Source organism: Tiliqua scincoides, chromosome 6, assembly GCF_035046505.1.
Source record: "Tiliqua scincoides isolate rTilSci1 chromosome 6, rTilSci1.hap2, whole genome shotgun sequence".
Taxonomy (NCBI): Eukaryota; Metazoa; Chordata; class Lepidosauria; order Squamata; family Scincidae; genus Tiliqua; species Tiliqua scincoides.
This window is the reverse complement of record NC_089826.1, coordinates 28,838,736-28,865,313: the sequence shown is the minus strand read 5'-3', so window position 1 is coordinate 28,865,313 and position 26,578 is coordinate 28,838,736. Positions and strand designations below refer to the sequence as shown.

The window sequence follows — 26,578 nt, the reverse complement described above, 5'->3', positions numbered from 1 at the left end:
TAGCACTGGCCGGAGCCCAGTGGTGAGCCCCGCAAACGTTCCTTATGGCACGTTTGCGACTGTGGTCAGCGGCACGCATCTGTGCCGCCGACTACAGGATCGGGCACTTAATTCCAATAAGGATGCCAAACACAGAGCTGGAAGGGGACCTATAAGATCATCAAGTTCAACCTGCCAATGCAGGAAATCCAAAACTACAGCATCCCCGATAGATGGTTATCCAGTGCCTGCTTAAAGATATCCAGTGATGGAGAGTATACCACCTTCTAAATTAACAGTTTGTAATATCAAGAAATTCTTTCAAACATTTAATCAAAATTTCCCTTGTAGCATAAATGCACGTCTTCCCCTCCAGAGGAACTGAGAAAAAATCCAGTCTGCCAGGCTCTCCTTCAGTTATTTGTGGGTAGTTAGCACGCCATTGCTTAATTAACATGCACCTCCAAGCTAACAAGTCCAAGCCCATCCACCTTTCCTCACAGGGCATGGTCTCCAGCCCCCTCATCACCCTAGCTGAATCCACTCCAGTTTATCAATATCTCTCTTAAATTGCAGCAACCAGAACTGGAGCCATGGGACCTGACTAAACCAGAATACCAGAGTGGTACCATTACATCTTCAGGAAACTGTACTTATGGAAACTAGTTCTGGAAACTATACTTCTGCTGATGCAACCTAAAATTGCATTTGCCATTTTTGCTGCATCATCACACCACTGCTGATTCACGGTTTAGCTTGTGGTCCATTAAATGCCTAGATCTTTTTCACATGTACTGCTGCCCAGACAAGTATCTGAGTCTCATATTCCCAATCTTATGTTGTTGGCTTTGAGTTAATTGCTGACATGGCAAAAATGAGACTATTGATAATTAACAAATTCTAATATTGAGAAAGTAGACTAGGGCAGTGTTTCTCAAATTGTGGATCGGGACCCACTAGGTGGGTCGCGAGCCAATTTCAGGTGGGTTCCCATTCATTTCAATGTGGTTTTATTTTTTATATAGTAGACTTGATGCTACCATGGAACGTGACTGCATCGGGAGAAATGTTACAGATCTGTATTTTTAACAGGCTACTCTGTATATGCTTTTAACAATGATAGTCAATGGGGCTTACTTCCAGTGTGGATAGGATTGCAGCCTTTGGGATTTTTTTCGGGGGCCTTTTGTAAACAGATCAGCAACTGCTTGGGAGTGTTTGGAGGGTCCTTATCTGATTTGATTTTGTCATATGGGGGGGGTATTAAAATTTTTCCTGCTTGATGGTGTCACTTCCAGCCATGATGTCACTTCCAGGTTAATGACATCACTTCTGGGGGGTCCCGACAGATTGTCATTCTAAAAAGTTGGCCCTGGTGCGAAAATGTTTGAGAACCACTGCACTAGTGGTAAAGAAAAAAATCATAATAAATGGCAATAGAACATACAGCCATTCAGTGAGTACTCATATCAATAATAATAATAATAATAATAATAATAATAATAATAATAATAATAATAATAATAATAATAATACTTTATTTGTATCCTGCCCTTCTCCCTGAAAGGGACCCCGGGTGGCATACAACATGTAAAAACAATTTTAAAAAGCATGATTTCGCACAGATAAAAACAATTTAAAAACATATTAACAGAGGCCATAAAAACAGTAGTCAGAATAAAGTCAGAATAAAAAGAGCATAAAACAGCAAATCATAGAGGAATCCAGCCTGTCAAAAAGAAACTAAAAGATGTATAAAAGTGTTAAAAAGGCCATGGAATCAGAAGGCTTGTTTAAAGAGCAGGGTCTTCAGGCCTCGCCGAAAAAACTCAAGAGAGGGAGCCATTCTCAAGTCAAGGGGAAGGGAGTTCCACGACGTTGGTGCCACTACTGAGAAGGCCCTATTTCTTGCCGCCGCCCCACGAACCTCCTTGGGCGGTGGCACTTGTAAAAAGGCCTTCTCTGATGACCTGAGAGGACGAGCCGGATTGTACGGGAGTAGGCGATCTCTAAGATAGCCTGGCCCAGAGCAGTATAGGGCTTTAAAGGTCAAAACCAGCACCTTGAATTGGGCCCAGAAACGAATGGGCAGCCAATGTAGTCCCTGGAGAAGCGGACTGACTGAGTTAAACCGCCTAGCTCCAGTGACCACACGGGCCGCTGCATTCTGCACTAATTGCAGTTTCCGAACCATCTTCAGGGGCAGCCCCACATAAAGTGTGTTACAATAATCTAACCTTGATGTCACTGTAGCATGGATCGCCGTGGCTAGGTCTGCACGATCCAAGTACGGCCGCAGCTGGCGCACCAGCCGAAGCTGCGCGAAGGCCCCCCTGGCCACAGCCGCCACCTGGGAGTCCAGGAGCAGCTGCAAGTCCAGGTGGACCCCCAAGCTGCGAACCTGCTCCTTCAGAGGGAGTGCAACCCCATTCAGAGCAAGCCGATAATCCAGCACCTGCATCGAGGATTTCCGAACCAGGAGAGCCTCTGTCTTATCCGGATTTAATTTCAGCTTGTTAGCCCCCATCCAGATCTTCACTGCTTCCAGACAGTGCTCCAGGCCCTCAACCGCCACCCTGGAGTCTGGAGGAAAGGAGATATAGAGTTGGGTGTCATCAGCGTATTGATGGCACCCCACTCCAAACCCCCGGATGACCTCTCCCAGCGGTTTCATGTAGATGTTAAATAGCATGGGGGACAGAATTGAACCCTGCGGCACCCCGCACCTCAAAGGCCAGGGTGTCGAACAGGCATCCCCCAGCACCACCATCTGGGACCGACCCTCCAAGTAGGAGCGGAACCACCGCAAAACAGTGCCTCCAACTCCCAACTCAGAAGGATACCATGGTCGATGGTATCGAAAGCCACCGAGAGGTCCAGCAGGACCAACAGGGATGCACTCCCCCTGTCCAGTCACCGGCGTAGGTCATCCACCAAGGCGACCAAGGCGGTTTCCGTCCCAAAGCCTGGCCTGAAACCAGATTGAAAAGGATCCAGATAATCCGAATCATCCAAGACCCTCTGGAGTTGGGCCGCCACCACCCGCTCAATTACCTTGCCCAGAAACGGGATTTTAGAGACTGGCCGGTAGTTATCCAACACAGTGGAATCCAGGGAGGGCTTCTTCAGGAGGGGGCGAACCACCGCCCGTTTCAAGGTGAGTGGCAATGTCCTCTCCCCCAAAGAAGAGTTGACCACCCTCCCCGTCCACTCAGCCAGTCCACCCCGGGCAGCTCTTATCAGCCAAGCTGGGCAAGGGTCAAACAGGCAGGCAGACGGCCTCACACTCCAAAGGAGTCTGTCCACATCCTCAGGCTGCACAAGCCGAAAAGAATCCCACAACACTGGACAAGCAGTTGCCAAGGGGAATCGTCAGACATTGTCAATGTGGCATCCAAGTCGTGACGAATATGATCGATTTTATCTGCAAAATGTTGCGCAAACACGTCACAGCGGCTGACCGTGTATTCTTCCTGGTCTACCGGAGGGGCCTGATGAAGGAGGCCCCGCACCACACGGAACAGCTCTGCCGGACGGCTAGCAGAGTATATCAATCATAAACTGTATCAAGTATCAAAAGTTCAGCATCAATTTATGTACACAATTATCATTATGAAACAAGTAGGTGGAACAAGACTGTCGAATTGTTAATTGTTAATCAGCTTCGGCTGGTGTGCCAGCTGCGGCCGTACTTGGATTGTGCAGACCTGGCCACAGTGATCCATGCCCTGGTGACATCGAGGTTAGATTACTGTAATGCGCTCTATGTGGGGCTGCCCTTGAAGACGGTTCGGAAACTGCAACTGGTGCAGAAAGCGGTGGCCTGTGTGGTTACTGGAGGTAGGTGGTTTGACTCTGTCAGTCCGCTTCTCCAGCGGCTGCATTGGCTGCCCATTCATTTCTGGGCCCAATTCAAGGTGCTGGTTTTGACCTTTAAAGCCCTATACCGCTCTGTGCCAGGGTATCTTAGAGATCGCCTACTCCCGTACAATCCGGCTCGTCCTCTTAGGTCATCAGAGAAGGCCTTTTTACAAGTGCCGCTGCCTAGGGAGGTATGTGGGGCGGCGGCAAGAAATAGGGCCTTCTCAGTAGTGGCACCAACGCTATGGAACTCCCTTGCCCTTGACTTAAGTATGGCTCCCTCTCTTGAGACTTTTCGGCGAGGCCTGAAAACCCTTCTGCTTAAATAAGCCTTCTGAGTTCTCGGCCTTTTTAACATCTTTTAACATCTTTTATATTTTTTACAGGCCTGATTCTTTTATGATTTGCTGCTGCTCTATGCTCTTTTTACCTGACTATTTTTTATCTGACTGCTGTTTTTATGATATGTGTTAATATGTTTTTATTTGTTTTAAATTATGTTTTTAATCTGTTTTAACCTGTTGTAAGCTGCCTTGAGTCCCTTCGGGGAGAAAGGTGGGGTAAAAATAAAGTTATTATTACTATTATTGTTAATGCTAAAATGTTTGCTTTTCAGACTAACTAATCATGCTTTGTTGGGAGATCCTATCTGATTGGGTACAAGGGTAGAGTGGGGCTGCTGCCCTATCATTGGAACAAATCAACAGTAACAACATAATACGTGTTTCACATACATTATCTCAGCAATGATAAACAGTTTGCAGAATAACGGTATCAGTGATGACCTCCAGCCTTTGCCCACTTTAAACACTTGTCTTTCCCTGACATAATTCCTTTGGACTTTCTGTCCCATAGAAAGACTGACAACAACAAATACACGTGCATACAATAACACAAGTAGCATAGCTAGTGGGGGGGGGCAAAATGGTAAGCACTACAGCCGCCACGATGCACCGTGTAAGTGGCCCCTCCCTCTCACCATAGGAACCATTCTGGGCAGATGCTGTTTGGTTTGGTAAGGGGCCGCTAACACAGTGCATTGCATTGCCTGCAGTACTTACTTATTTGCTCCCCCTCTAGCGATGCTTCTGAACAGCACATGTAATAATAAGCTTATTACATCCAAATTAAAACAGAGAGGATTGCCAGATCTGCACTAACATATCATATTTCTAAAGAACCAAACCAAACCAAACCAAGCCAGTTTGCTTTCTAAAGCAAGGAAACCAGAATTATTGGAAGTATATTTATCTAGAACAGGCATTAATTCTTGCACTGTCTTTAAAAAAATATTATATACAAAACATACAAATACAAGTGAACTGGCATTAGTTCTTAAATCTTCTACCTGATACCAGGAGTAAGCTCGATCGGATGGGTCAATGAGAATGGTGATGATTTTTGCCTTGGGGATCAAAGAAGCAGCTCGTTTTGGGGCTTCCTCAGAATGGAAATAGTTGGCGCTTTTTTCAAAGAGGAAGTCAGTAGTGACATTGGATGGTGCAGGAAAAAATTCCATATACCTAGAAAAAGAATACGCTTCTCAGAATGGTTTAGAAATCCTGGAGTACTACACGGAAAGGAAATGAAGTTGGTGACATTAAGCATATTTCTCTAGCCGAACAAAAAATATTTCTGCAGTAGTTTTACACAGGTGAAGGCAACCAAAGCACTGCACTTTTCTGCCAAATGGGATTTGCTAAACAGATTATGAGAAGCTTACAAAGATGTGTCCCATGCATCTGGAATCATATTCTACATTGAAGCAGGAGCTTTGGTTGATGAGGTCTCGCTTATGTTCAATTCAAGCTTGCCAGAAGTGCCAGTTCTGACAACAGCCTTTGGTTCAAACTTCCACAGTGGCAAAGAACAACTATTTTCTATGAACACTGACATCTTGCAAACCTTGTTAGAGCAAACAACGTATACCACTGCCTGCAAATCGATACAACCAGTCTGCATGTCTGGTTCTAGCACTGTGGACATATTGATTTCTGGACAATGCAATACGTTGTTCAGTCTAACTAGGCTGGCTAAATGTTAAGAGTCCATGGTAGACAGATTGTCTTGGAAAGGAACACTGGATAAATCTCAGTATTTCTTTTTGAGTGTGCATTCCTCCCCCCCCCCGCCCTTCTTAATAAATACTATCAATTGTGATTGCTCCCAAGAGACTGGTTTTCATTGTGCCATTCCTATAGAAAACAGCCCTGCAAGTTATGAGTTAGGGCTCAATCCCATCCAACTTTCCAGCACCAATGCGGCCACGATGCAGCCCTGAGGTAGGGGAACAAAAGGAGCTTGAGGAGGCTCCTGTGACTGCCTCCCCACCACAGGATGCAGAACACACCCCATTTGCACAGCTGCATCACTGCAGAAAAGTTGGCTAGGATTGGGCCCTTAGCCATCAGATTCCAACCATTTGTTTAGGGCAAGCTTTTTTCTCATTTGCCAAATTGACATTTGAATTCAGTGATACCATACCAAGTGGCCTTTATAAGAAGAAACTGTTGCAAGAATTACATTCTAAGAATTTACATTCCAAGAATTTAGAATGCTCCCTTTTCTAAACAGGAAGACAAAAATCCATGAGAATTTCTTTCTTATAGGTTAGATCTGCCCTGGGAATGAGCCAGCACTCAGAAAGTCTTCCTCTTAGCTTACTGCAAACATTGCAGAAAGCAGCCTCCCAGCACATGGCTTGGGTTCTCTTCCTCCCAAAGATTCTTTTCTCACTACTTCCCACTTGGCATCCATCCACTTTTCTTGACTATTCATGTTACAGTTGATTACTAACTAGATGACACTGGGCACAATCCAGTGGGAAGCGCCCTCCTCCCCACCAGTGTACGATATAGTAGTATGTCTTGCATAAAACTCAGGCATCTCAATATGGATTGTGCAGGAAACCCCCCCCCCCAAACTCTGGCACTAGCGAGGAGTAAAACTGCAAGACTTTTAGGACACTGTTAAACTGGTTATCCCCCATAGCTTAGTTTTCCCTGTTTTTCACTTTATACTACAATACTTTTAGAAAGGATGAACAAACTTTTTGGACATGTTTAGAAAACTCTATACAGAAATGTAAAAACAAAGCATATTTCTTTACTCAGCGTGTGGTTGGTCTGTGGAACTCATTGCCACAGGATGTGGTGATGGTGACTGGCCTGGACGCCTTTAAAAGGGGATTGGACAAGTTTCTGGAGGAAAAATCCATTATGGGGTACAAGCCATGATGTGTATGTGCAACCTCCTGATTTTAGAAATGGGCTATGTCAGAATGCCAGATGCAAGGGAGGGCACCAGGATGAGGTTTCTTGTTACTTGGTGTGCTCCCTGGGGCATTTGGTGGGCCGCTGTGAGATACAGGAAGCTGGACTAGATGGGCCTATGGCCTGATCCAGTGGGGCTGTTCTTATGTTCAGTTGCTCTTCTCTAATTTCTCCTCATTACATGAGTAGAACTTACGTAGTTTATGTGATCTTTTAGGTTGACTCGGAAATGTAGCTTTCCATAAAATGTGCCGTTCTATTTCCATTTAAGGCACACCTGAATAATTGGTAACTGAAACTATTGCTGAGGTTTTTTTTTTTTTGGTACAGAAGTTTCTACAGGTCCAAACTACAGCTCACATTAAGTCTGTCAATGTGCTTGAGTTTTTTTCTCCTTCTAAATAAGAGTCACATGCTGGGGAGGAGGGGTGTTCAATATGGATCAGAACCATTGCATGGAGGGAAGGGGGCTCTACCTGTCTGTTCCTACTTTGGTCCCAGTTCAGATTTGCCTCCTCTATGGCCGCTATTTGTCCTGTGAGGAAAGCTCCCATTGCTACCAGTCAGAGATTCCATTCTAGGGTAAACTGCAAGCATGGGACACGATCCAGATTGGAACCAGATTAAAGCCCCCTTCCCACCATGCTACATTTCTCAGCCAGAAACCCTAAGCACTTCTCAAGAGGCATACTTAATGTAACATGTCATTTGTCCCTGTTTAAGATATATAGGTATTTCCCATTAGCAAAAAGAGTATCAAGAAGAAACTACAAGCAGGTGTTTGTTGTATTTGTAACTGATACAGTGTTATTTGTTATGGAATGCACTTCACTTTTCGAGGAGTAGTAAAAGTTCATTTTAATCTGCATATACACACATTCACATTCGATATGGTTATACCACTTTTGTACTGTGCACAAATATAGAAATTTTTATATTTATACTAGTAACCCATCTTACCAATCAATCCCCCTGTGGTAGTTATTTCTATTAAAGAACTGTACCTCCTCAAAGGTTTTGGGGCTGGGGGAGTTACTAATGATGGAAGGATGCATAATCAGGAACAAATACAAAGCTGTTGTGCCTGCAAAGAGAATAAAAATCCAAGGATTGAGATAAGACTTATCCATACAGTCAGCTGGATCCTGATTTTGTGCAAGCCAAAATAAGCCTATCTTTACAACACAATCCTATGCATGTTAAATCAGGAATCAGTCCCATTTATTTCAATGGACTTTATTCCTGGGTAAGGGCGCAATCCTATCCTGCACTGAAACAGGTAAGCCAAGAGGCTTGCGCTGTATCCAGTGCAGGACAGTGACCCAAAGTTGCTCAGCCAGAGGTAAGGGGAAACTTTGGCACCCTGGCCCCAATGGGTCTCCTTGGAATTGCGCCACCTCCTGTGGTGGCACAAGTCTGAGGAGAGTGGAGCAGCACCTCCCACTCCCCACCTACCTGCCCTCTCCCTGTTCCGGAACACCTCTTTCCCACCTCCTCCCCCCCACCCCAGAGTCTTGCATCAGTCAAGCTCGGCAGACGTAAGACTCAGTGCTTCCCTCGGCGAGGAGGCTTGTGCTAGCCTCTACAGGTTGGTGCTCCTCTGCATGCTGGCCTTGCCAACTCACGAGGAGGCACAAACATGCCTTACGGCACATTTGCAACCCTCCTGGGCCGGTGCAAGGGATTTGCGCTGGCCCAAGGGCACCTCAGGATTACACCCTTAATAATTCATCTTTCTCATTTAAACCAGCAAAGAACTTTATAAGCACATCGAAATGTATACAAAGTATTCTTTCATGAACAAAAAACAAACAATTGCTTAAATTAAATTCTTTCAGGTCATGCTGAGCTGAATTTTATTTAAACAGCTGGAGAGACACTGATCTACAATGTCTATCCTGAAAACACCTGAGCATTCCAGTGATTTGTCTTGTACAAGATGCTGTGTTTCAAAGGACAGCAAATGCTCTGCTCAAAGTTAACTACAAAAATCAGTGAGTCACATGGAGGCAGACATCTGGAGGCAGACATCTGGATTAAGTGGGCGATCCATTATCAAGGCTTGTGATATTGGCGGATCTTTCCTGGTGACTCCCCCGCTATCTTTCAGTGCATTGCTTTCCTTTGTTCCACCTCGCATAAACTATGTCAGTTATAAATTACCATTTACACCTGGTCCAGCCTGGCACCACACTTCATCACAAGATGGTCTATCCCCATGTTTGCTAGAGGCCCTAAAAGAACACTACACAGCAGTAGCAAAGGCAGCAACACTGGAGAGTCAAGGGAATGCTTCAATATTGTATTCCCCGGTGTATTCCTTAGTTGCTTCCTTTTGTTTTGCATTGATCACTCAGATCAAAGTGCAAGGTTTAAATCTTTCAGATCAATAAATAATATCTGATACCCAGCAAGTCCATTTTATATCTCATATTCTGATAGTTTAAAAACATTTTTTTAAAGTGATGTAAAACACGTTAGGTACTAGATTTTGAATAAGTGTTTTTCTAGCTTGCAATGCTTGCCTCCACTAAGAAGCAAACTTCATTTGCTGTGCCATTTTCTCTCCACTTCACTTGTTCAATTCAGATTACAATCAGAGTTGGTGTATCCACCTTCTCTATCTCCCTGGCATCTTGGATGCTCCAGTGTCAGATATCAGGGGACCGGGAGAAATTTAGCATGTACTTTTAAAAAAAAAAGAAGGTTATATTTGCTGGCTTTTGCTCAGTCCACTTGTGAATCCAATTCTGGATTTAGAAAAAGTAGGTAATCATAGTTTTTTTTTTCTTTTTTCTTTTCTGCAATTACATACTTGTCAGTTTTGCATAATTGTGTAGTTTTCTGTGAGATCTGGAGAGGGGAACCATGCAAGTGCTCATGCAACTATTTAGTAGACTGACAGATGTACACTCAAATGCATACATTATGTTCTTTCCTCATTCATTGATACAAGTACTGTCAAAACCTGGGACAGTTTGGTGCATTCACTTTTAATTCAACTGCAGGTTTTTAAGTAGAGAGAAAAAAATGTACAGAGTGGGCCCCTGTATCCATGGTTTCAGTTCACTGTGGATGAGGTCCATGGGGCCACCCCTGCCCCCTCCTGGGGCGAGGGGAGTTTTGCTCCCCTTGCCTCCAGAGGGTTTTCTGAGCTCAGCAGAGGCATCTGCCAGCAGAGGCCACACGCATCTGCCTACAGCCTCTGCTGGGCTCAGAATGCCTCCTAGAGGCCAAAAGCCAGAAGTGACATTTTTATGCCTTTGAAAGGAGGGCTGGGGAAGCCCCAAAGGACTTCTCTCTTACCAAGCTCATTAAAATATAATGTTCTTACCAGTTTTCTGGGGTCCAATAACCAGAAATTTTGGTAAACGATCACAGGTTTTCTCTTTAGACCAGATGTCTCTGTGCCGCTTGTCATCACAGGGATTCTATATTGAGGGGGAAAAAACAACATTATTATTAATTGCTTGTTCAGCGTTCTATGCTGGCTAAATTGTCTTGTTATGTATTTGTGTGTTGAAGAAGGACAAAAGATGAGGAATTTTATTGAGAGAGAAAAAAATGGGAAAGCATATAAGGAAATCGAGGTGGCTGAGCAAAGAGATTTCTGAGAAGGTGAGAAGCAAGGGATCATATGAAAAAAGTGGAAGGAGAAATAGTTCACAAGAGAGTAGTGCGTAAACATAGCCTAAACCTGCAAGGATGGTGCCAGGATTGCTAAAGCACAGAATGATCTAAGGCTTGCAAAAGATTCCAGAAATGATAAGGGGTGTTTTTTGGGGGGGCTGTGATCAAAGCAAGAGAAAAAAGTCAAGGAAGCAGTAGGTCTGTTGTGTGGACAAGATGGTGAAGTGGTAACAGATGATGGAGAGAAGGCCAAGCTGCTCTGGAAGCTGAATATTAGCCAGCAGAACAACACAGCTACAGAGAAAGTCAATGCACTGCTGGGCTGCCTTCACAGAGGCATAGAGCCCAGATTGCAAGAAGTAGTAACTCCATGCTATTATGCTTAAGTCAGACTTTACTTGGAATAGTACATCCGGTTTTGGGCTTCACATTTTAAGAAGGTCATTGATAAAATGGAGTGGGTTCAGCAGAAGACAATTAAGATGTAAGGGATCTGGAAATGAAGTCCTATGAAAAGGAGCTAAAAGAGCCTGTGTATCCAGTCTAAAGAAGAGAATACAAATTAACATATCTCCATTTATTCTCAAAGGTATCACACATTTCTATTGAGAATTCAGAGGCTAAGATGTACCAATTGGTATGATAACCACACCACTCAGTTTATTTTAAAGAACTGCACCAACCCATGCAAAACACTTAAACAATCTGTGGTGTAAACAAAACCAGTGCAATATTTAATTCTGCTCTGTTTCTTAACCCCCAGGTGGTTCAATTCTAGTAATGTCTACTTAGAAGTAAGCCTCACTGTGTTCAATGGGACTTGGTCTCATGTAAGTGTGTAGCACTGCAGCCTAACCCAGAGGTTCTCAAACTAGGGTGCCGCAACGACGCAGCCCAAGAAGCTCTGCCATTGCAACTTTAAGGGGCGTGGCGATCATGACAGCAGTCCTGCAATCACACCAGCACTGAGGGCATCAGGGCTGTATAACTGCTGTCCCAAGCACATTGAATGGTGTAGAGCAGGGGTGTCCAAACTTTTTGGCAGAAAGGCCACATCATCTTTCTGACATTGTGTCGGGGGCCAGGGAAAAAAGAATTAATTTACATTTCAAATTTGAATAAATTTACATAAATGAATATATTAGAGATGGAACTTATATGAATGAATGAAGGTCTTGCAATAGCTCAAGGCCTATAAAAGGCCTTGCACAAAGCAAGGCCAGTCTTTCTTTTGCTTCCACTGCTGCATCACAGATGTGGAACAGCAAGCAGTGGAGGAAGCCCTTGTCCCACAGCTCATGAGAGAGGTCGAACAGTTGGCCGTCACACTGAGAGCAGTTGCTTCAGGCCTGCGTGGGCTCCAGCAAGTCTCTGGAGGGCCAGAGGCTCATTAGAGACTGAGGGCTCCCTGAGGGCCGGATTGGGAGTCCTTGAGGGCTACAAGTGGCCCCAGGGCCGGGGTTTGGGCACCCCTGGTGTAGAGTTTTAGCATCTTTTATACAGATGGTCAGGGTGAATGAAATACTTTGCTCTTAAGCAAGTATTAAAAAATAAAGAGATAGAAAAATAAGAGGTTAGCACAGTAAAAAGTGTTGCTGCAGATTAATAACATGCCATTAGCAGCAGAAAACAACTAATTACACTGTGTTCTTGGTTAAAGGTACATGGTTTTATGTAATGCAACCTAATTGAATGGAAGGTTAAGCAAATTGCATAGCAGCAGGCAAAGCAGCAGTACACTTTACTGACAGTTTTCTTTTTTTCTTTTTTTGAGCAATCTTACCTGCCAAAGAGGGTCTTTTTGCTCAGGGAAGAGTTCAAAGTACTTGTGAGCCAGGTGGACGGGGGGCAGGGTCTGCAGCTTCAGGTTGGTCCAACTCTGAACAAAATTGGCCAGGTTGACAAAGGTGTACAAACCCAGTCGGTCGTTCCCATAGTTAGACAGGTGAGTCATGAAGATACTAATCTTTAAAACAGAAGACATTTTTTTTTTAAAAAAAAAATGCATCACTAGATGGCAGCGAAGTCCTAGGAAAGCAATTGCTATGCTTGGGTTGACCAAACTTGCTTAACGCGAAAGCCACTGTACCTTCAACTTCAGATGTCTGAGAGCCACAAGAGAGATATCTGAAAGTTTGTAATATTTAAGAAGCATTCACATTCTTAAATATATTTGCTCACCATGAACGCTAAACTTATGTTTTAATCCAGTGGTCTCTCACTTCATACCCAGTAAATAATTATAAAGCTTGAAAATTTCTTATTTACATTTTATATAAATTGTGATGCAAAAAGGAGCTCAGCCGACACATTCCCAAGAGTTGTACATTATATGTCAAAGGACCACACAGGGCTCACACGCTGTGGTTTGGTCACCCCTGCTCTAGTCTATTTGCCCTTTAAAGTGACAAATGTTTTTTCTAGTGCGAAAGAAGCACTAATTCTTCATTATTTATATTTGATAATATATTTAATTACATATTTGACCATGACTGTTACTCCTTTACATACCACTTATGATTAGAGGTGCTTGTTTCCAGTGAGTAAGATGGAATCACAGCCTAAGTCTTGCGGAACACAATGGGCTTACTTCTGAGTAAAATAAATAACACTGTTTTCAAATACCTTTATTTATGATTTCTAACTTCTGTGCATTGTGGCTACCTTGGAGAAGTCTACTACTACTACCTTCTCCTACCCTAGGATTACTTCTGGGTAATCCTAGCTCAAGCATCACATAACCCCACCCTGCCCCATAGAAAGAATCACCAAAACTCCAGAGGAAAGCGTAAAGAACACTGGGATGTAATAGACAGTGCACAGAGATCAAAAGTGTCAAAGGACTCTTAGTAAGAAACAGTGATAGGTGGACATTACAAACTCAATCAGGAGTAACTTGAAACATTAAAAAAAGTATCAATATTCTGTAATACGTGTCATTCTTCTTATGGCTATATAAGCTTTTGTGGTGGTGCTCATCACAAATAGTTTCAGCTGCCACAACAGAATGATGCCTGGGAAGGGTCCTTGTACCTATGGCTGCCATCACTTAGAGGCAAGAAGGACCTGCAGACAACAACAGGCATGTTGCAGGCTTCTACCACCATCATGAGTTCATGTCATCCTTAACTGACATAAGATGCTGGTCCTGTGCATAGATGCAGCCTGGTCACATTTCTCCTGGGCAATCACCACCTTCTTCACATTGCTTACTTCACATTGCTTGCCTTTACAACTGAAAGACCCAACAGTAATAGCTGAAAGATGCAATGCCTCTGCACAGAGGCAGCTGAGAATAGCAGTGTGCACCTCTGCACAGGGGACTGATGGTCCTTTTCTGTTTTACTTTACAGTCAAGTGTCTCCTGAAGTCTGATGTACTGAAGTAGATACTAGCAACACTGAACCTGTGGATGAACTCAGAGAGAGAAAAAGTTATCCTTCCCAATAGAAAAAAAATAATAAGGTAGAGAGAGGGAAACTAATTCTCTGTGCAGGGCAATTTACACTACACTGGGCTACAAGGTTCAGAGCCAAAAGTATGAGAATAATGCTTATTATACAAATGGATTTTTAAAAAAATGCAGCATTGAGTTGGTGGTGAGTGATTGAACCGATCCTTTATCAAGCACACTGACTGAAGCCAAAAGAGACGTAAGTGAAATTGCATTGTTGAAGAATATTGCGTGTGTTTGTATTCCTGGAGAAATTAATAAATTCAGCCTAATATATATACAGTATGTACACGTGCACAACTAGGGTCACAACCATATTGGGGCAAAGTGCTAAATCAACTGCAAGGGAGGTACCAGCAAACAGTTAATGGGAAGGATGCTGTGCTGGGGTGAACTAGGACAGCTGGTTTCCCCATCCTGATTATGAGAGCCACCACTTTATAAGGCGACTGTGCCCAGTTAGCAGGCTTTTGAAAAAACTAAATGGGATTATCAGGGTAAGGCTGTACAGCAGAATCCCTCATTTCAAAATATTTGGCATTCACAATATCCAAAAGTAGGTTTTGTTTATTAAAAAAAAAAACCCAGCTTGTAGACACAGACACACCGCAATTCCTTTATCTACCCACCAGAAAGCAACTCATAGTTTAATTGTCTACCCCGGTTACATTGTGAAACACAACATGAATCTCTGGTGAAAAATAAATATCAGTGTGATTGGTTTTATTAGACTAGAAATGGAAACCTAAAGCAGAGCCCAATCCTATCCTCCACCTCCCCCACTGCAGTATTGGGCTGTTGGTTTTATAAAAGAGATTGTCCATGTATGATTGTGAGACCATTTCACAATCTAATGAGAACTCTTTCCGGAAAAAAGGTCTTGCAGCACAGTCCTATATATGTTTATTCAAGAGTAAGTCCCATTGGGTTCAATGGGGCTTTCTCAGAGCAAACTGCATCAGGCTGCAGTCCAGATTTACCCTCTGCCCCATTAGAGTCTAGAGGGAAAAACTTGAATTTGCAACTTTCATGCAGCGATGCATTTTAAGATGCTGTACCTTCTGCTACTATGTTTCACCCTAAAGCTTTATAATTCTATTTTTGTGCTTCTTTCCTTCACAGAATTTGCAACAAGCATCATTTCACAGAGAATTTGTTTAATGAGTATCACCTTGTGACACTTCCTGGCTTGTGACTAAAGCCTGGGGTTTCATTTTTGTTATTCTCAAAAGGATGAAGAGATACAGGGAGATATAATTTATAGGACACAATCCCCTTTTGAAAGCTAGAATTGCAAAATGTACATTCAAAAGATGTCTGTGTTCCCTTCAGGCAAGGAATAATGCGTTTTTTTGCCACTTGTATAACCTTTTCAAATTCCCTTTATTATTTTTAGTTCTGAAACCATAAGCAGACCAGAAAGCGGACTGTTGTTTTCAACAAAGATATAATTGGAAACTTTCCTTGCAAAATGTAAGCTTGATTTCTTCAGCAGCTCCTTTTTTCCCCTCTACACCTTGCACTGACCTCTGACATTTATAATGTCAGTTCACCTCTTGGCAGTCTTTCAACTTTAGCACTGCACTAGAAGAAAAAAAAAAAAGGGAGAGAACTTGAAAAGGTTAGTAGTTCAGGGAAAATATGTATTATTCTTCCCCTGAAGGAAATCTCACTATAATTGTAAGAATGTTATGGAGTGGAGGTTGAAGAAAAAAAAAGTTGGGCTGAGTAGATCGTAATAAATCATCTTCACTGTAAGATACACTGTCGAGGAGGGGGAAGAAAGTTAATGCAGACCTCACAATCCCTTTTACAACCACTCTGTCTCTCTCTACCATGCACAAAATAATTACTGGCTACATTCAGACATCACAATCTCTGATCCAATAAACTGTTGTCTAGATTTGCACTCTCTCTCTTCCACCAGCCCCTTTCCCCTTCCTGTATACACTTGGCTTAACAGAACACTTCCTGCTTTGATAAATCAGTTTGTTGCTGCATTTAAATTGGTCATTGGTAGATTGCAATCCTGATCTGCAGGGCTCACTTAAACCACAATTTGGTAGTTCACAAGTATTGACAAACTGGAGTTAGATCAAACTGGAATGTGTTCTATTAAATCAGACTTACAAAGGGTAGAGGAAGGAGGCATGCATGATAACATGGGTCCATCCCGACATCTTAGCGTAGCCATAATCAAGTATTTGTTTCAGGACACCTGGATCTTGGTATGTTCCGTCAGCTTCTTGTTGGACCAGACTCTCTTTGTGAGTCTGGAAAACGTGGTAGCTGCTTTACCGATGCGTTTGTTTAGCTCGGTATCGAGAGAAAGAGTTTCGGAGATCGTTGAGCCAAGGTACACAAAGTCATGGACAACCTCCAGTTCACGTGCAGAGATTGTAACGCAGGGAGGTGAGTCCACATCCTGAACCATGACCTGTGTTTTCTTCAGGCTGATCGTCAGTCCAAAATCTTGGCAGGCCTTGCTAAAACGATCCATGAGCTGCTGGAGATCTTTGGCAGAGTGGGTAGTGACAGCTGCATCGTCGGCAAAGAGGAAGTCATGCAGACATTTCAGCTGGACTTTGGACTTTGCTCTCAGTATAGAGAGGTTGAAGAGCTTTCCATCTGATCTGGTCCTGAGCACACTTCTGTACTGCAGCGAGTCATGGACTCTTCACTCACAACAGGAGAGGAAACTGATCGCTTTCCACATGCGCTGCCTCCAACACATTCTCGGCATCACCTGGCAGGACAAAGTTCCAAACAACACAGTCCTGGAACATGCTGGAATCCCTAGCATGAATGCACTGCTGAAACAGAGACGCCTGCGTTGGCTCGGTCATGTTGTGAGAATGGATGATGGCCGAATCCCAAAGGATCTCCTCTATGGAGAAATCGTGCAAGGAAAGCGCCCTACAGGTAGACCACAGCTGCGATACAAGGACATCTGCAAGAGGGATCTGAAGGCCTTAGGAGTGGACCTCAACAGGTGGGAAACCCTGGCCTCTGAGCGGCCCGCTTGGAGGCAGGCTGTGCAGCATGGCCTTTCCCAGTTTGAAGAGACACTTGGCCAACAGTCTGAGGCAAAGAGGCAAAGAAGGAAGGCCCATAGTCAGGGAGACAGACCAGGGACAGACTGCACTTGCTCCCAGTGTGGAAGGGATTGTCACTTCCGAAACGGCCTTTTCAGCCACACTAGACGCTGTTCCAGAACCACCTTTCAGAGCGCAATACCATAGTCTTTCGAGACTGAAGGTTGCCAACAACTTGTCTCAGGACATGTACCAAGTCAGTCTTTACGGTTTCAAAATACATTTGTTAATACAAAAGAAGATGAGAAATCAAGAGTTCAAGACAATAAAATTGTCTAGTCCAGTTTTGTCACTCCTTTTACACTAAACCAGGAATAGTGTATTTGCAAGTGGCCAAAATGTGGTGGCCGCTTCTTTACTTGCACAGATCATCATATGGAATTCAACTTGTTCCTGGTAGTATTGCCAGGCCTACTCCCTGGGAGTGCATCTAAACTTTTAACTAGAGCTTTAGCAGGGAAAATTCAAGCTTCTCTTTTCACTGCAACAATGCAAAAGTACTTTCGCCAGATTAACCTTTCTGCAGAACTCTTAAAGGAACAGCAGCTAGAGTTGAAGATCTCGCAATCCTAAGTAGAACAATTTGTGCATAAAATATTCAGCATATCACAATAAGTCTCTAGAACAGTGGTTCCCAAACTTTTTAGCACCAGGACCCACTTTTTAAAATGACACTCTATTGGAACCCACCTAGTTTTACCAGACTTTTTAAAAAAAGATTGAGAAATAAATAATATTTATTTATAAGTAATAATAACCAGAAAAAGGCCCTCAAACATTTATCTGCATATATTTACTCAAGCTTGCAAACTGCAGGAGCTGAGCTCTTTGCAGGGTAATTACAGTATCTGATTTTTGAACAGCTTCAGGGCTTGCTTAAGGCAATTAATTATCTGAACTTTCCCTCACCCTTTGGTGACCCACCAAAAATCAGGTCACAACTCAACAGTGGGTACCACTGCTCTAGAAAAATAGTCACATTATTCTGTGAGCACATGCAACAAAATAGTAATAATAATAATAACAACAACAACAACAACTTTATTTATACCCCGCCCTTCTCCCCAAAGGGACCCAAGGCGGCTTACAATAGGTTAAAAGCAGATTAAAACATAATTTAACAAACAGATAAAAACATATTAACACATTGACAGATTGACAGACAGTTAAAGAATGATAGTTAAAGAAGGAATGACAGAGATCTGGGAAAGTGTAGTAATTCAGTACAGTTGCGTACCTGCCATTAGGTCTGATGGAGCAAATGCCCCAGGCGCAAGCCTTTGGGACCCCATGTAAGCCTCTCTGAAGCTCCCTACTGGGACGAAAACTGTGCTTCCGGTTTTCCGGAAGCACAGTTTATAGCATCGGGGAACCTCAGACAGGATTACACGCTGTGGGCTAAGGTCTCATGAGGCCCCTCAGGTGAGTGGGGGGGGCGGATTTTCTCATGGGGGTGGCGAAAGCCTTGGGGGGGGCGCCATTGCAGATCTTTGCCATGGGTGCAGGACTGGGGAGGTCCTCCGCTGCTTCAGGAGTTGGACTTCTTCAGGAAGATCCAGGTTCAAATCCCTACTCAGCCTTGAAACTTCCTGACCTTGGGCCAGTCACTATCTCTCAGCTCATCTACCTCATAGGGTTGTTGTAAGGGCAAGAGGAGGGAAGGTAATATGTACATTAACCTGAGCTCCTTGGAGGAACGATGGGATTAAAATGTGAATGAATGAATGGATTACTGTAGCATAATGCATCTGTGGCCTGGAGCTCATTTTGATGCATAATGCGACACAAAAGAAAACTAACATAAGTTTTGATTTTTAAGTATATGTTTTAAGACCAGATTATCTCTAGAAAATATACATTTCATTATGCTTGCACATCTCCTTTATGTATTTTCTTAGCGATTGCCTGGTGAATATGCGCTGTCCAATTCTTCTCAAACAAACACGAGTCTTCAGGCAATGTATTGATGGCCTCCATCACCCCTTTTCCCTTTAGGAAAGGGTAAGATGGAACTGAATGAATGCCACTCAACTTCCAGCCCTTTAAAATGTCTTCCAGTGAAACAGCTACAATATTATATTACGTCAAGCCATTTAAAAAAAACACAACACATTTCTATTTGTTTATTTCAGTGCAAACATGTCCATTTTTCTTCACGCTTTCTCTCAAATCAACTACAACATTGGTTTTACCTTAGTATTCTTGTTCTCGCTTGAATTTAACATTCTTTATTAGGGAGCAAACCAAGTGCAGAAAATATATTTAAATAACACTTAAAAACCATACCTGGCCCCTGCCTGATAACTTGTTTCTTAATTCCATATTTCTCAGAACAATGGTGGCAAAAGTTCTCAAATTTGCCTTCCTATCACATAGCACCTTCTGGGTAAGGCATGTCATCATCTCCTTTTTACTTCTTGCTAGCAAATCTGCCTTCTTGCACCTCAAAATCAAAGTGGCAAAAGGTCTCCCTTTACATCTCTGCTTGTTCCAAACCCTTGAGACAACTGCAGTTTCACTTGGCTTTTACTTTGCGATGAAAATACCAGGTTAAAATGGAACAAGCATTCTGATCAAACAACTCAATTCATTTTGCATGGTTTTAGCACCTGTGCTTTGCCTCCAATAGATCATCCCGGCTGAGAGGCCACCAAGTGCTGTTGTTGCACAATCTCCATTAATTTGAATTGGATTTGTCTGCATGCATGCATTACTGAAACAAATACAGATTGCAGACCAGAAGTCCTTGATGGATTACATCAGAGATGCAGTGTGGCTGAACTGATAGATCAACAATCACATTTCAGTTGCATGAGATTTACTTTTTGATACCATCTTCCTTATTTTGAACCAATGACTATAAGCAAGTCATTTTGTGATGCATAGGGTTACCAACTTTTTTTTTTCTGGCAGGGTATCTGAGCCTTTATTTATTACTCTGCTAAATTTTTGTTCACAAAAATTTTAGGGTAATAAACCCCTCCTTTATTATCTTTTTTTGGTGACCCAATCACAGTATATTCATAACTGCTTCTATTCCCAAACTTCTGCTTCAGAAAACAAAACAGGGGCTTGCGGTAATCTTAGCCAATCAAAGGGCTATGTCACAGAGCTAAATCAGAATGGGGATAGGAAGAAATGTCTGAAGACTTCTGAAGTTCTGAAGACTTCTTGGTGATTGGTGATGACATAATAAAGTCAAATCAGGGGGCACACTATGCTTCCTGACCTCAGCCTGGATGGGTGAACATTATTGTCCTGTTTTGCACGTCTGTTGATGCTCTGGGAGGAAAGATGGAAGGAGGACTCAGAAGGCAAGGAACACTACAGCAGAAGGGGCAGACCAAGAGAGGCGAGAGAGGGAGGCACTGCCAAGGTGTTGGGAGAGCCCAATTATCAAGTGGGCCATGCTTTCAGCAGCACCACTTCTGACAAGGTGTCACTTCACAAAGCACCTTTCAGTTGCTGAGCTGCCAAGTAACACCTCAGCAGAAGCGGAGCTGCTGAAAAGGGTGGCCTGCATAATAACTGGGCAGTCCCAGGATGATAATTGGGCCATATCTTGAAAATATGCTCAAGATTTGCATATTTTCACTCATTTGTAGCTCAGCTCCTATGTGACAACAAAGTGCTTATTACTGGCCATTATCTGCTTAATGAAATCACTTCCTGCTTAATGATGTGACTTCTGACCCTCAGGAGGCGTCATGAATACTGTTCAGCTCCTTGTATGAAACAAGCTTTACACCTCTGTTCTAGTGAATGTTCTAGTCAACTAGTGTGATCTCAGAAAAAAGTGGTTATTCTGCATATATATAATTTTAACAATTGCTTCATTGGATCCTGTGCATGTAGGATGGAGAATTTCCCTTCTGAAATCATACCAATGGGGAATTTTGAAAAATATGCAACATGTACTCTGGGCAGCTACATCCTCCACAGTGTGTGGGCCAGTGCAGCATGCACTACATTGGTACTAGATGTAAGCATTTCACAACAGCCTGTTCGTGTTGGCATGAAGGCAAGCTGAATCAGTTAAGATCTGTACTGAGCGGCACGGAGGCAGAACTAGACAAGAGGTGAAATGGGATGGGGGGATCTGGGGAGTGTGGTGGGGCAGAGATCTGGGGGGCATGGGGAAGGTAGGGAGGAGGCGGGAGGAAGGCATTTCAGGGCGGAGAAGAGTGGATGGTGGGCATTCCTGGGGGTGGGTGGGCGGAGAGCGGGATGTGGGGCCAGGATCCGGCAGTTAGGCTGGATCCTAGCCCCCATTCCCAGGTGGCACAGAGTGGCCTCTGGCTGCTCCATTCTGCTCAGATCTGCGCCACCTGAGAAGGTGGTGCAGATCCAAGTAGACCCATTGGGGCCACTGCAGAGCAACATGGGGTAAGGGGAAACGTTTCCCCTTGCCTTGGGCTGTGCTGCTTTTGGTCCCAAACTTGCACTGGATGCAGCACAGGCCCGCTGGTCTGCCTGTTCCCAGCGCAAATTAGGATTGCACCCTTATTGGTGTTGGTCACGTCACAACGGACCTTCCAATGCAGAACTGGCGATGACATCATCACCAGTTATATCTGGTGGTACTTTCAGTAGATGGACCATGTGAAGTGGGGAACAAACATTGAGAAACACTGGATGAAGGTGTGCTTAATCAAGCAGAAGAGCCTTCCACTGGAGGAAGGAAACCTTTGGATCCAAAACTATGTCATTCATGTTGCAAGTACAGGTATGCTGCATATACAGGCAGCAGTGATGACATACAATCCAATGCAGGGAATTCACAGTGCTTTAAAAAACACTACATGATCGATGATTAATTAATCTGCTTAACTCACATACTTGGAGCAAAAACTCTTTCAGTTTAATATGATGCTGTTGTTTTAGTTGCAGAACAAATGTTTACAGGGCACAAGAGAACGTTTAACTTTCAGACCATCTATTTTCCAATTAATTTTGCATTGTGTACACTGTGTATGTGGGTCCCTGATATTGTCTTCAAATTACTCCGAAGAGTTCAATCTCAGGTATTCAGAGACTTCATAACAGCTGTTCCTGCTCCATTAGACTCACAAAGTGACAGAATAATGAATTAGCTTTCTGTCTGTGCTCGAATATATTTTCTTAAATTGGTGAAGAGAAATAAATTGTTGAGCTGGATGGCATTAGAAAACTGTATTCAGTTTTGGAGAGAAAGAGAACTCTGGTTGCTCGTTGTTTTTAATTCCTTTAAAATAGGTTCACAGCTACCACAGTTGACCACTAGAAATACAGAGAAACACATTTTTTCCATAGAACCTACTAGAATTCAGAAATAATCTGTCCCCAAATGTCAATAGCTTGGATCCAGAGAAGAATAAAATTACTTCTTTTTGTCTTCAGGGCTTCAGTTGCTTTTTTGGCTACAGTTCCCATCAAAGTCCCCTCCCCAAATTAAAAGCCTACATTAACAAACTTATCTGGACCAAAGTTTTTATTAACCAAAGATCAGATGTCAAGAAAGTTTTCAGTCATATAAAATTACTTATGGGTGCAATCCTGAGAATGAGTTGGGCTGGTGCAAGTCCCTTGCGCTGGCCCAGGAAGGTTGCAAATGTGCCATAAAGCATGTTTGCGCCACCTCGGGAGTAAGCCGTGTTGGTGCACGAGTTGCACTGACACATGGAGGCTGAATCCAGCCTCCTTGGTGGCTTACTCGGTGAGCCTTGCATCGGCCCAGCTCGGCCGACACAAGGCTCTGGGGTGGGTGGGAGGGAGGAGTTCCTGGGTGGGGGGAGGGCGGGGGAGGGGGGGCAGTGGGCGGCCCTGGGGGTGGGCGGGCAGGCAAGTGGGGAGTGAGAGGCGGGGTTGGGATTTGGCAGTTGTGCCAGATCCCAATCCTAGTTCCTGGGGACATTGAGCGGCTTGAAGTTGCTCCACTCTCAGACTTGCGCCACCTCAGGAGCTGGCGCAAGTCAGAGGAGACCCATTGGGGCAAGAGCGCCTTACTTAGGGGTAAGGGGAAAAGTTTCCTCTTGCCTCTGGCTGAACCACCTAGGGCCCCTATCCTGCACTGGGTACAGCGCAAGCCTCTTGGCTTGCCTGTTCCAGCGCTGGGCAGGATTGCGCCCTGCATCTTTCTTTCCAGGTCCAAGTAACTTAAAAACATGAATTCCAATAAAACTGGTGGCCAGTAAGAGTTTCAAAGCATGTTAGCCCACATTCTTTCCTGAAGCTGCCTAAAGCAAATGCTGTAGCAGAGTACAGTGTTTGCAAAGGAAGAATGCTCAGTAAAACCCTGAGGGAGTTTGGTCAGGAACTTGGGAAGAAAGAAGCAACTGCCTTAAGCCACAAAGTTTAGGTGCCAATAAAGGGTGTGAAGCTGTCAGCAGTTTAATTTTTTATTGTTAGGAAAGTATTTTGATTTTTTTACCTGAGGCACCAAAGTCTTGGACTAGTCCACAGGGCTGGCTTAATGGTCTATGTAGGGATATTATAAAAGCTCAGTTAGATGTGTGTAGCATGGTTTGAAATCTCTTCACTAACCAGTCCTTTTCATCATTTGTCTTTTAGTCAGACTAAACCATTCCAGTGGCATTTTGCATGCACTACGGAAAGGCATTCCAAATTCTTCAGCAATGTTCATTTTTCTTGGTTTTACAAGGCCACAGATAAGAGGCAGGCATGATAAAACACAGACACCTCATTCACAGTCTCTAGGCAGAAAGTACAGAGCAGAATTTGCAAGGCCAATATATCTGTGGTGTCCTGGGCTGTGGTATCCTGATAAATCACTGCTGCAGCCAAGGCATGTGAACTGTTTGTGAAATCAATCAGTTATCCAGAAATAGCCACAGCTGGGGGAAATGAACCAGCATCTATATTTTGAATTAGGCTTTCTGCCATTTTGAAATGAGGCCAGAGATGCCAGCCACAGCCAGAAAGCTCTAGAAAACCCGCCAAGCCATTGGAATTGATCAGCAAAAATAAATCGTATCACCACGAACATTCATACCAACTTAATTTGAAGACTGAGCCATATTTTTTTTTAATTAAAATTATGGCAGTGGATAGAATTAAGTGCATCAGAACACCTCACATTTATGGTGTCCTATCATAAAAACCCAAACATTAATTCATTAATTCACACACACACAAAGTAAGAGTATTGGTACATAAAAATAAAAAATCTGCTCATTGAAGCACCTGCTGGAATAAAAATCTCTTAACTTGCTTCTACAAAGCTAAGAATGAATGGCATTGCCAGTTTTTCTATTGCAAAACCACACTACAGACTAGAACCAGTTCAGAGAAAGCCCTTTTTCTTGTTCCTGCTGATGCTACCTTACGCAGGGGTGGGGGCAAGAACCTGAAGCACATGCTCTTCACATGGTCAAAAAGGCTGGGAGGGTCATGTGAGGAGAACCACTGCCTAGAATATACTGGATCCAGACTACTTATCTGCCTTCATTCCTATGAGATCACATTATCTACACTGATTCGGAATAAACCAGTGTTTCTCAAACTGTGGATCAGAACCCACTAGGTGGATCGCGAGCCAATTTCAGATGGGTCCCCATTTATTTCAATATTATATTTTTAATATATTAGATTTGATGGCATGTGACTGCATTTGGGGAAATGTTACAGACCTGCACTTTGAACAAGCTACTATGTATATTCTTTCAACAATGATAGTAAATGGGACTTACTCCTGGGTAAGTGTGGGTAGGATTGCAGTCTAGGATTGTTAAGAATTTTCCTGCTTGATGATGTCACTTCTGGTGGGCCCTGACAGATTCTCATTCTAAAAAGTGGGTCCTGGCGCTAAAAGTTTGAGAATGACTGGAATAAGCAGCTGTACCTATATGATAGCGGAATGGAAGTGCATTTGTAGCACATATAACATATAAGGCTTATGCACACAACAGGGAACAAGCAGTGACTGACAAAATCAGTCTGGTTAGTCTGGAGGCTGGTTAGAAGGAGGTTGAAAGGGAGGGTAAAAAGAGTCCAGTCTCTCCAGAATGCATGGAGGCTGCTTAAAACAACAGTAATAGAGGCCCAGCAGAGGTGTATACCGCAAAGAAAGAAGGGTTCCACTAAATCCAGGAGGGTGCCCGCATGGCTAACCAGCCAAGTTAGAGAGGCTGTGAAGGGCAAGGAAGCTTCCTTCCGTAAATGGAAGTCTTGCCCTAATGAAGAGAATAAAAAGGAACATAAACTGTGGCAAAAGAAATGTAAGAAGGTGATACTGGAGGCCAAGCGAGACTATGAGGAACGCATGGCCAGCAACATTAAGGGGAATAATAAAAGCTTCTTCAAATATGTTAGAAGCAGGAAACCCGCCAGAGAAGCGGTTGGCCCTCTGGATGGTGAGGGAGGGAAAGGGGAGATAAAAGGAGACTTAGAGATGGCAGAGAAATTAAATGAGTTCTTTGCATCTGTCTTCACGGCAGAAGACCTCGGGCAGATACCGCTACCCGAACGGCCCCTCCTAACCGAGGAGTTAAGTCAGATAGAGGTTAAAAGAGAAGATGTTTCAGACCTCATTGATAAATTAAAGATCAATAAGTCACCGGGCCCTGATGGCATACACCCAAGGGTTATTAAGGAATTGAAGAATGAAGTTGCAGATCTCTTGACTAAGGTATGCAACTTGTCCCTCAAAACGGCCACAGTGCCAGAAGATTGGAGGATAGCAAATGTCACGCCTATTTTTAAAAAGGGAAAGAGGGGGGACCCGGGAAACTATAGGCCGGTCAGCCTAACATCTATACCGGGTAAGATGGTGGAATGCCTCATCAAAGATAGGATCTCAAAACACATAGACGAACAGGCCTTGCTGAGGGAGAGTCAGCATGGCTTCTGTAAGGGTAAGTCTTGCCTCACCAACCTTATAGAATTCTTTGAAAAGGTCAACAGGCATGTGGATGCGGGAGAACCCGTGGACATTATATATCTGGACTTTCAGAAGGCATTTGACACGGTCCCTCACCAAAGGCTACTGAAAAAACTCCACAGTCAGGGAATTAGAGGACAGGTCCTCTCGTGGATTGAGAACTGGTTGGAGGCCAGGAAGCAGAGAGTGGGTGTCAATGGGCAATTTTCACAATGGAGAGAGGTGAAAAGCGGTGTGCCCCAAGGATCTGTCCTGGGACCGGTGCTTTTCAACCTCTTCATAAATGACCTGGAGACAGGGTTGAGCAGTGAAGTGGCTAAGTTTGCAGACGACACCAAACTTTTCCGAGTGGTAAAGACCAGAAGTGATTGTGAGGAGCTCCAGAAGGATCTCTCCAGACTGGCAGAAT

At 43.6% G+C, this 26,578-nt stretch overlaps 1 protein-coding gene across 2 annotated transcripts in view; it reads right to left on the bottom strand.

Moving 5' to 3' along the window:
- LOC136655574 (bifunctional heparan sulfate N-deacetylase/N-sulfotransferase 3) overlaps positions 1 to 26,578 on the bottom strand; it is a 90,863-nt gene that overhangs the window by 10,560 nt on the left and 53,725 nt on the right. For both annotated transcript variants that reach the window (XM_066632139.1, XM_066632140.1), the window contains exons 6-9: positions 12,526 to 12,708; positions 10,447 to 10,543; positions 8,073 to 8,196; positions 5,189 to 5,363 (exon numbers count right to left, since the gene is read on the bottom strand). In XM_066632139.1, the coding sequence (XP_066488236.1) occupies positions 5,189 to 5,363; positions 8,073 to 8,196; positions 10,447 to 10,543; positions 12,526 to 12,708 (579 nt within the window). The remainder of the gene's footprint in view (positions 1 to 5,188; positions 5,364 to 8,072; positions 8,197 to 10,446; positions 10,544 to 12,525; positions 12,709 to 26,578) is intronic.